Source organism: Apteryx rowi, unplaced genomic scaffold, assembly GCF_003343035.1.
Source record: "Apteryx rowi isolate R43461 unplaced genomic scaffold, aptRow1 scaffold_251, whole genome shotgun sequence".
Lineage (NCBI taxonomy): Eukaryota > Metazoa > Chordata > Aves > Apterygiformes > Apterygidae > Apteryx > Apteryx rowi.
In genome coordinates, this window is record NW_020448875.1 from 559,723 (window position 1) to 569,817 (window position 10,095).

At 60.7% G+C, this 10,095-nt stretch overlaps 1 protein-coding gene across 3 annotated transcripts in view; it reads left to right on the top strand.

Moving 5' to 3' along the window:
- Positions 1–292: 292 nt before the first annotated feature.
- The window catches only part of ZNF395 (zinc finger protein 395), a 14,457-nt gene continuing 4,654 nt past the window's right edge, over positions 293–10,095 (top strand). The window contains exons 1-10 of one of the 3 annotated variants that reach the window (XR_003253695.1): positions 293–1,002; positions 1,208–1,466; positions 3,822–4,039; positions 4,169–4,281; positions 4,630–4,859; positions 4,996–5,096; positions 5,440–5,698; positions 6,737–6,829; positions 7,076–7,179; positions 7,942–8,182. Coding sequence is in view for 1 of the 3 variants with exons in the window: in XM_026067001.1 (XP_025922786.1) it covers positions 1,218–1,466; positions 3,822–4,039; positions 4,169–4,281; positions 4,630–4,859; positions 4,996–5,096; positions 5,440–5,698; positions 6,737–6,829; positions 7,076–7,179; positions 7,942–8,053 (1,479 nt within the window). In the remaining 2 variants the exon portion in view is untranslated. Of the gene's footprint in view, positions 1,003–1,207; positions 1,467–3,821; positions 4,040–4,168; positions 4,282–4,629; positions 4,860–4,995; positions 5,097–5,439; positions 5,699–6,736; positions 6,830–7,075; positions 7,180–7,941; positions 9,507–10,095 lie in introns of those variants that run through there. The other 2 variants (XR_003253694.1, XM_026067001.1) reach the window with 2 other exon arrangements.

Genomic DNA, 10,095 nt, shown 5'->3' on the forward strand with positions numbered 1-10,095 from the left:
GCCGGGATTTGGACTTTTGCTGGCGCGGGTCGCACGCTGCCCCAGGCGCCTGGCAAACCCCCCGAGGCCCGGCCGGGTCACGCTCGGGCGTCCGGCGCGCTCGGTTTTCTTTCGAAACAGCAGTAAAACCTATAAATGCAGAGAAACGAGGAAAGCCCGGTAAAATCCGTAAACACAAAGAAACGAGGAAAGCCGGACGCGGCGGCTTTCTTTACGGGCTTGCTGGAAGAGCCGCGGGGAAAACCACCTCCATCGCGTGTCAGAGGAAGGGAGAGTTATTCCGGGGGGAAAATAAGACTAAAGACCGGGGCCGGCGCTTGGGCCATGATGAAAGGGGCCGTGGTTTCCCCGCCGGAGAACTTTCCTCCCGTTGTGAAATCCCGAGCGCCGCGTCCCTCTCCCCGGCAGGCGGATTGCAGGAGTCGGCTGGGCGGGAGCCAAGCGCGGAGGTCGGGCTTGGAGAGCGCTCGTGGAGGCTTTCGGAGCTCCGGGCTGGGAGCAGCCGGAGGGCGGTTGCGCGTTGGAAACCTTCCAATGGCCGAGGCCCTGCTCCGCCGGGAAGTCCCGCTGGGAATTCGTCGCCGCGTGGGAGGGAGGCACCCGGCGGTGTTCAGGCCAAGGGGATCTGAGCGATGTCCTGGTTTGCAGGAACGGCAAGGTGGTGGTGCGCCTCCGTTGGCTTCCCTTCTTCTCGGTGCTGGTGGGCTGCACTCGGCTTGGGAAGTGACCCAAAGCTGGAGGGCCTGGAGCGGGTCCCGTCCGTTACGGGCGACACCTGGCCAAGTGAGGTGGTGGGAACTGCTGCAGGTGGCCTCCGGAGCTGGAGGCAGCCCACAGCGCTGGTGGCGTGAGTGGAGAACATCTGCGAAGGGATATCTCCTGGTCGCGTCCGCAGGGGCGTCCTCTGAGCTGGCAGTGCGGGAGACGTGACCGCAAAGAGGAGCCTTTTGTTCGGGATAGGCAAAACCGGTGCTCGCTTCTTCTGAGCGACCCTCTAATAACGTACGAGCTGGGGGTGTCCCCTCTCCTAGTGGGGCATCTCACCGGGGGCTACGAAACGGGCAGTGGGGAAGGGGGAAAAGCCCAAGTCCGGTAAAGGGATCGGGTTGGTGGCTTCTTCCAGAGGGGTTTAGGAACGACTGCGTAGAGAAGGAGCAGGAGCGGTCTCGCGCCGGAGGTAACGGCCCCGTGTCTTTGTCGTTCGCAGCRTGTCCGAGATGGCAAGCGTGCTGTCCAGGCGCCTGGGGAAGCGCTCCCTGCTCGGCACCCGCGTCTCCGCTCCCGGCTCCCTGGCCGACGGCGTGCTCGTGAGCGCCCAGCTCCCCGGCTTGCCGGCCGATCTCAGCCGAGTGCCTTCCCACGCCGCTCCGTGGGAGGACAGACCGGGCAAGGAGCGGGCGGAGGAGAGCAGCCGGGCGCCGCGCTTCCCGAGCCCCAACCGGCCGCAGCTCCACGCCGGACAGCAAGTACGTAAGGAAGCCGTCCGTGTCCTCGTTCCGTGTGCTCCGGCGGGGCTGCTTGGCGCGGGCGCGGGAAACTCCCGAGCCCCTTGGTGGTTCAGGTTCCAGTGTGGGTCTGTAATTACTGAAAGCCGTTGATAGGTGTTGGCTCCAGCGCGCTGGCTTTGGCCTGGTGCGTCTGGACCGTGTGAGAGTGTAAGAGTGGCTGCGCTGGCTCCAGCAGAGATCCATCTCCTCCAGTATCCTGTTTCCAATCGCAACCAGAAGTGGATGTCTAGAGCGGAGAAGAAGAAGACATGATACTTCCCTCCAGTGTTCTCCCAGCCTCCAACCGCTTGTGGCTAAGGGAGGTGACTTCCATACACTTARTAACTCCCAGTGGACTTCTCTTTGAGCTTGTCCAACCTCCCCTTTAACCCACGTTGACTTCTGAACGCTCCCCATCCAGTGGCAAGGAGCCCCATGGCTTAGCTATGGAGGTCCATCTTGGGCCCATCTGCTAGTGGGAGCTCCAGAGCTCAGTCTGAAGCAGCTTTTTAGTACGGGCTTGAGGGTACGACGGTAAGTGGTAGATGCTTTGGAGACCATGCTTGGACGACGCTTCGTTGATGGTGTTGACCTACCTGGTAGAGCAGCTCTTGGAGAAGAGCGAGGGGCGATGGCTAGTCCAGAAAGGGCATCTGGTCCTGCTGGCGTGCTTAGGAGGGCCGTACCTTGGACTGGATGCTCTCTGGGACAGGGTTCAGCCTCGCTTCTTGATCCACAGGAATGGTTCCCATTAACGTCTGGCCGAGCAGCGTTGTCGGAAGGGAGCAGYGGGCCGCTGACGTAAGAGCCAGGGTCTTGGCTTCTACCTGCAGGACTGTAAAASCCTTTCTGGGCAGAGCTTGTAAAATGAAGTGTAAATAAGGCCCCTGTTCAGTTTTTTCTGGCTCCTGTGCCCAGTGCTGTCCTGTGGGGAGGGCAGATTCCTTCTGCCCCGCGTTTATGAAACAGAGGACAGTGAGAGCTGTTTTCTCCTACGTGCTSCAGTGTTGAGGACTTCTCTTGCTTGCTTTGCTGCTGGAAACAGCATAAAAATAAGTCACGGGTGGTGTTTTTGCCTACCAGTGAATTCTGTGTCGGTCGCTTTGTAGACCCTAAAGCAGCGTTAGATGTTCTTGCCGTGCTGCACGTTGCTCCCCTTAGTTTAGGGGGACAGCTGGTGGGGTTCATGGAGAAGCCTCCTTCCTTGTTATCTGGGAATATCATAAAGGACCAAGGCCGGKGTCAGGACCTTCTGCGTCCTGTGGCTGCGATCCTGGCCCTGATCCTTTTAACCCTGGTCCAGGGATTTCTTCTTCTGCGCTGTGGTTTCTCCCACCGGAGACGGTCTCGCGTGCTCTCTCGGTCCCAGAACGCGGCGCCTTTGCGCTTTGTCCATCCCGTATTGGCTTCTTCGTGTAGCRCCCGCAGCATTTCCATAAAGAGATGCTCGTGTTCCTATAAATAGCTGGAGACACATGTAGCGTATTTCGACACGGATACATTTCCATCGGCAGAAATAGACTCATGGATGCTAGCGGTGGAAAGTAGTCCATCGAGAGAAATCGAGACGCTCTATGAAAGAGATGAGGCTTGAACGTCTCCTCCTCTCTGAAAGAGCGGCAGATGGAGAAGTCAAGGGGCGACGTTAGGCTCACTGCGCCCAGGAAACCTCCGTTCCCCGTCCCGCTGCGGGTTTCCTTCGATCCTTTTGCCTACGTGCTGTTCCGCAGAGCCTATGGTGACGGTGGGAGCCCTTGGCACACGATGTCACGAAGACGAAGCAAAGTCGGGTTCCAAAAACAAATAGACAGATTCATTGGAGAAAGGTCCGTCCAAAGTCGTTGCGCTCAGAGATGCGGCTCGCATCAGGTCCAGGACGTCCTTAAGCTTCAGGTTGCCAGTGCCTGGGAGCGTGTACCAGGGGAGCACAACCCTGCTGCCCGTGGCGGGATTCGGGTGCGGACGAGCCCCTGGTAGCCGCTCTGGTTCGTGGTGACGGCAGTCCGAAATATGAGCTTTTTGGGACAGGCTCTGCCTTTGCACCGAAGCCTCCTTCGGTCCCTTCGCTGCCGTGGGATGGAGCAAGGACACGGCACAGGGTTCCTCCGCTGCAAGGGCTCGCGTGGCACCAGCCCGCGCCGGCTGGAGCATCCTCCCACTGGTGGAGAAACAGCGTTTCGAAGGGAGCCAGGGAAGAGGGAGCCCGTTCCTCGGATGATCAGTCACCTTCCCCGGTTTGAAAAGCAAACCTGGAATGCCCGGGCGCAGGAGAGTGCAGCGAGCTGAGGAATTGCTCCAAAAAAGCCATTTCTCCTCCTTTTTTTCCCCCCCCAGGTTGTCGTCACCTATACGGGGCAGGAGCGCGCCGGGCTCGCGGAGCAGCACCACCCGCCGAGCGACAAGGTGAAGGTGCTGCTGCCAGAGCGGGGCCCGCGCGGCGCCCGGAGGGTCGAGGACGCGAGGCCGGCTGAGCTCCGGCGCTCGCCGCTCCCGGCCAGCGGCACGGAGCCGCTCCGCAGATCGGTTTCCAGCAGCATCGACGTCCCGAGGAGGTGGGTGCCGGAGGGCACRGGCGCTGGGCAGCAATCGCCTTGGGGTTGTTTTTTTGGGGGGGGGGGGAAGTTTCCGTGCCGTTTCCTACCCGTTCTCACGTCTCTCTGCCCGCTCCGTCCCCGGCGCAGGAAGGCCGACGCCGCGGTGGAGATGGACGAGATGGTGGCCGCCATGGTGCTGACGAGCCTGTCCTGCAGCCCCGTGGTGCAGAGCCCCCCGGCCGGCGACAGCGCCGTTCCCCGTGAGTCACCCGGGCTCGCGTTTCGGGGAGAAGCCCCGCGGCCTCGAGGGAACGCCGCTCCCCGCCTCGGTTTCCCCCTCCCCGAAGCAGCGTCGTGGCTCGGCAGCGCGTTCCCCCGTTCCTTATTTTTAGAGGTTTCATTCCCCGGGAGTCGAATGCGGCGGGAGGGTTAAAAATAGCATCCGGCGGCCGTGGGAAATGCTGGCTCCGGCCGGCTCTTCCCCGTGCCGATCCCGCCGCGGCGGGGGCGGGGGGGGGGGAGTCCCAACCCGGCCGGGGAAACGGAAACCGGATTGAAGGGCGACGGCACTCTGTTATTTTTGGTTTTTCCCCGCTCCGTCCTCGCAGCCTCGCGGGCGGCCTGCGATCCCTGGAAGGAGAGCGGCGACGTCTCGGACAGCGGGAGCAGCACCACGAGCGGGCACTGGAGCGGCGGCAGCGACATCTGCACGCCGCCGCGCGCCGACGGCAGCCCCAAGCACTCGAGCGAGGCGCTCGGCTCGCCGCCCGCCGACGACGGCTTCGACACCGACTCCGACCCCTTCCTCCTCGACGAGCCCGCGCCGCGCAAGAGGAAGGTACCGACGGAGGGAAGGACGGGCAGGGATGGAGGAGGACGGGGCCGGCAARAGCGAGCGCTTCCCTCTCCGGGTGGGCGCGGGCGATGCCGGCCGGGCGCCGTCTCCGCGCTCACCGGCCCCATCTTTCCGGCAGAACTCGGTGAAGGTGATGTACAAGTGCCTGTGGCCCGGCTGCGGCAAGGTGCTGCGCTCCATCGTCGGCATCAAGCGGCACGTGAAGACCCAGCACCTCGGGTGAGGCGGAGGTGTCGCCCCTGGGGCTTTTTGGGGGGGAAGCCTAGGAATCCCGGGGATCAACCTTGGGTTGATTTATTTATTTATTTTTTTCCCTCCTGAGCTGTGCTAAATAAACCAGATTAGGAAGCGGGGAGGTTTTCGGCGGCGTACGCTTAACGCAGCAGCGTTTCGGCCCTGGAAGGTGCAGCGACCTTCCTTAGGAGGGGGACGTGCCGCTGCTCTTGCCGGGATGGTGCYGGGGAGGGCGAAGGGGGTTTTCGGGGGGCCGCTCGCTCGGGGCAGGCGAGACCGTCTCCCCCGCGCTGGCGGCCGCGTGACTCGCCGCTTTCCGCCGCCGCAGGGACGGCGCGGACTCAGACCAGCGGAAGAGGGAGGAGGATTTCTACTACACCGAGGTGCAGGTGAAAGAAGAGCCCGCTCCCGAGTCGGCCRCCAGCCCCACGTCGGCTGCGGCCCCCGTCGGCATCCAGCCGGCCCCGGCCAAGCCGGAGGCGCCGCCGGCGGAGGTGCCGGCGCGGGAGCCGGCGCCGGCGGGCAGCGCGCTCAGCCAGTCGGCTCCCAGCTCCTTCTGGCACATCCAGGCGGATCACGCCTACCAGGTGAGCGCCCCGCGCCGCCGAGCTGGCCGCTGCTGTCGTCTCCCCGAGCCTCCGGCGCTGCCGCCTGCCCAAAAAACCGCTTAGGAGGAGTTTTGCGCTCCGTGGCGGCGCGGTGCGAGGGAGAGRCTCGGTCACGGATTTAAGCATCACCCGGCCTCGGCTCCCACCGCCCTGCAATTAAGGTGGCGGCGGCGGCGGTATGCAACACGCCCTCCCGCCAGCCGATAACGCGGGGCTGGAATGTGGCCGCGCTGGATCCCGGCACGTCCCGGGCTGCCGAGTCAGGAGTTCGTGTGCTTTTGAGGCACGGAAAACCTGGAGACCCGGAGCGATGGGCCGCGCGCAGCGCCTTGGCGCTGGGCTCGCCCGCCGCGGCGGTCCTTGTGCCGTGGTGGCCACTGCCGCGGCTCTCCAACGTCCCGTGTGGTCCTGGGGCTGCTGGAGAGCCAGGAGTTTTTGGGAGCCGTAGGTTAGCCTCATGGGAGCGGGATAGACCACGTAGATCCGTCAGCTCCTTGTTCCCACACCGGGGAACGGATACTGTGTCAACCCAAAGCACGTTTTGCGACAACCTGCTTAAATAGCTGCAACCCCCCCCCCCCCCCCCCCCCCCCCGTGCAAGTAGGCCGATCCCTGTGATTTGGGGAGAATTTTGCAACCCAACGTGGTTGCGTGGATGGAGAAGCTGCTGCACCCCCAGCTACGGCGCCAGCCCGCGTCCCGTCACGGGTGCTGTGCCCTGCGTCGGAGCGAGCGGGTGCTGGAGGCCACGAGGGTTTGGGTTCCCACCATCATCTCTCCCTCCTTGCGGTCGCGTCTAGCTGAATTTTCAGCTCGGTCCCTCTTGGTCTCTGCTCCACCCCGGTTAGAAGAGGCTGTTGCTGGTCCTGCAGCCGGGCTTGGTCAGCTGCGCGGCAGTGGGGACAGGACGGCTACCGCGTGTCTAGCGCGGCGCGGCGGACGCCGAGCCCCATCTCTCGTCGTCACGATGACAAGCGCAGCCTCCCCGAGGCTAACGTCTCCCCTTTCGTCCCGCAGGCCTTGCCCTCGATTCAAATCCCGGTGTCCCCACACATCTTCACCAGCATCAGCTGGGCGACTGCCACCTCGACGCTCCCGTCCTTGTCGCCGGTGAGTCCCGTCTGGTTTCCCTTGCGATCCTTTCCGTGTTTGCAGGTGGAGGCGGGGTGGTTGGGCTGGATGCTTTTGAGAGAACCTCATCTCTATTCGTGGCCTGCCTTAAACGTGAGGAGCAGGCTGGGTTTATGCCTTGGCGTTGTCCAGGTCTCCGTGCAGCTTCCTTGCAGCGCCCAGGGGCTGCTCAGGAGAGAGGCGACGTGGTCCCACCTGACATTTGATGGGGTTTTTCTCCTGCAGGTTCGAAGCCGGTCGCTCAGCTTCAGCGAACCCCAGCCGGCGACCCCGATGTTGAAGTCCCACCTGATCGTCGCGTCGCCTCCCAGGGTGTCCCTCGGCACCAGGTAGGAGGCTGCGCGCCCTGTTCGGTGGGAGATAACCAGAGAGCGGCGGGCACAGGGCGCATCCAGCCCGCTGCGAGCGGGGCTGACGGCTGAGAGAGGAGTGAACGTGAAGCCCATCGTTGCCAGAGCAGGAGGCTTCTCCTCTGCCGTTGGGCCAGTCACCCGGGACCTCTGCAAATCGCATCTCCTCAGCTCCCCTGCAATAAAAACAGGCAGTTTCCAGGGATGGTCTGGTGCTGTGGGATGTTTGGGGGCCCCCAAGGGACACTGTGCTAGGAAGGGTAGCTGGCCCAGTTTCGCTGTTCCTACACCACCCTCCTTCCCTGTGTGGACTGTGCTCCTGCTCCAAGCTGGCCCCGGTGGCCTCCCTGGTCTCCAAGCTTACCGACGCAGAAGCCAGGACAGGGTACGAAACCACTTGAAACCCTCCTTGCCCACGCGCTGGTGTTACCACGGGGTCTCCAGGTCCTTCTGTGGCCTTCACCCATCTGGTGAACATCTTGGGGTCAACGTCTTGGTTCTTGAGCGGTTTCTGCGAGGAGCCCAGGGCTTTTTCAGGGCAAGAGGAAAGGGGTCTCAGCTGCTCTGTTTTCCTGTGTTTTTTCAGCGCATGCTAAAAGGTGGGTTAGTTCCTATATCCCGGCCGGGGCTTCCTAAAACGCCGCTCCACTTTGGTTACGTGGTCGCAGCCCATGCTGCACGTGCAACCGCCTGAACGTCTGCTCTAAGTATAGATCAATTAAATTCCCTTTTCCTTTGCAGAAAAGTCCGCGGTGAAGCCAAAAAGTGCCGGAAGGTTTACGGCATCGAGCACCGGGACCAGTGGTGCACAGCGTGCCGGTGGAAAAAGGCCTGCCAGCGATTCCTGGACTGAGCCCAAAGGCCGCCGGACGTGGAGCCGCTCCCGCGCCTTCCACCGAGGGAGCGCCCGGATCATCGGCACTGCAGCCAGGGACCTTGGAGGTGTCTCCTGCGACTCCAGAAGAGACCTCGAGAGCTGCCTGTAAATCCCTCCTTCTGTATATTGTACATCTGCTGGGTTGGTTCTTGTTTTTTAACTTTTTTTCCCCGAATTTTTTTAAACAGAATCCAAGAAAATCTCCCTTTTTATGGTAAAAACAGTGGGGGGCGATGTGGGGAAGGAAGCTGGTTCCTTGGCGTTCAGGAGAGCTTAGAGGTGATCTAGGGACCAAAGAACTTCCCGAACTTCCCAGATCATTGCTAAAATCTCCTGGATTTCCGCGTCGCAGCTGGGATAAGACGCTGAGGCAGCTTTCCCTGGCCCTTGACTACCTAGGAAGTGCAAATCCCTCGTATCCTTTAAGGGACAGTGTCGATAACAATCATAGCTTTAATGAAAAGCAACGTTCGGTTGTTGCTAGCAGCACATGAATTATCCCGGYGGCAGGAGCTGAAGCTCCTTGCCGGTGGCACGTCGCGCGGCTCGGCAGGGACCCAGCCTGCTGCACCCCGGGCCGTCCCGGTCGGCGATCTCCGCCTGCGTTTGGGGAACCTCGAAAGGAAACCTTGACATCGGGAAAGCTATAGACAGGTTTTAACGCGAAGCCCGATATTCTCGTTTTGGGCTTCCTAAGTCTGCTTAGCTCCTCGGAAGCCGACGCCGTGGTCCTCGCTGCGTCTTTTTAAGCTAGGCTGAACGAATTTAGCTTTTTAAAACTTATTTATTCCTGCAGCAGAGGCAGCTGGTAACCTGGGAGGACTGGGGAAGATTTCCCCGAAGCGTGGCAGTGTGGCCCCAATTCAGCAAAACACTTAAATATTTGCTTTTAGGCTCTCCGGAGCCCGGCAGGACATAAGCGCATCTGCTAAAAGAAGCTGCTTATGCCGCGGAGGAGACGCGCCAGAAAATCCTGAAGTGCAAAGGCAGGCTTGAGAGATGCCTCATTTTTCCGCCCTTTTTTTTTTTGTTGTTTAATATTTATATTTACACTATTCAAAGTGCTTCTAGCTTTCTGTCATCGTAGCGGCCCGGGAGGATAGTCGGGACCCCGGCAGCCCGCGTCCCGCTTCTGCGCCGTCTTCCCAGATGTTGCACAGCGTTTGCCCTGCGAGTCGGCCTCTGACCGCGGTGGCAAACGTCCCATTTGCTTTATTATTATTTTTTTGATTTTTTTTTTTGTTTGTTTCCCCTCCCTTTCCCCCCCCCACGTCAGCAGATGCGGCGATTGGATTTTCTGCTGCGTTTCTCGAGGCCGTAAACTGCGGCCGCCGCGCCGAGAGCGGGTGCCTGCAGCAGGCTGGGGCCTCGGTGGTGTTGCGGACCACGTGATTAGTCTAAACTTTCCTTGTAAAAAAAGAAAAAAAAGGAATCATGTGGCTGGGAGAGTAGTATTGCTATTATTTTTTCTTCCCTCCTGGATCAACGCGAGCCCTGTTGCTAAAGGGGGCGGGTGGGCAGGCAAAGCGGGTTTATATATATATGTATTACAGGTGCTTGTCGACTATTTTTTGTTGTTGTTGTTTGTAATTTTGTACATATAAACAGTATATTGTTTCAGAACCTGATCTTCTCTTCAGTGTTAAACTGGTGGATGCACAATTGGCCTCCGGAAAGCAGGAGAAAAAAAAAAAAAGCCCCGTGTCCCCTGCCCTAGCCCGGGCAGCCAGCCCGAAATCCAGCAAAAAGGAGGGATTTGTCCCCTGGGAGCAGCACGCCGGGGAGCGGATTTGTGCCTGCTAGGAAAGGGTTAAAAATCAGGCCCTTGAAAAAGCAGAATTCACTTATTCCGAGCTGCTTTTTCCCATTGATTGAGCGGCGGGTCGTAGTCAGTGATTGCATTGCTCCGAAACGGGTATAAAACCAGGATTTCCCGCACATGGGCCTTGGCTGCGGCTGCGACCTCCAGCCTTCATTTGCCGGGTTGCTCGCCGCCGCGGGGATGCTCCGACGGCGGC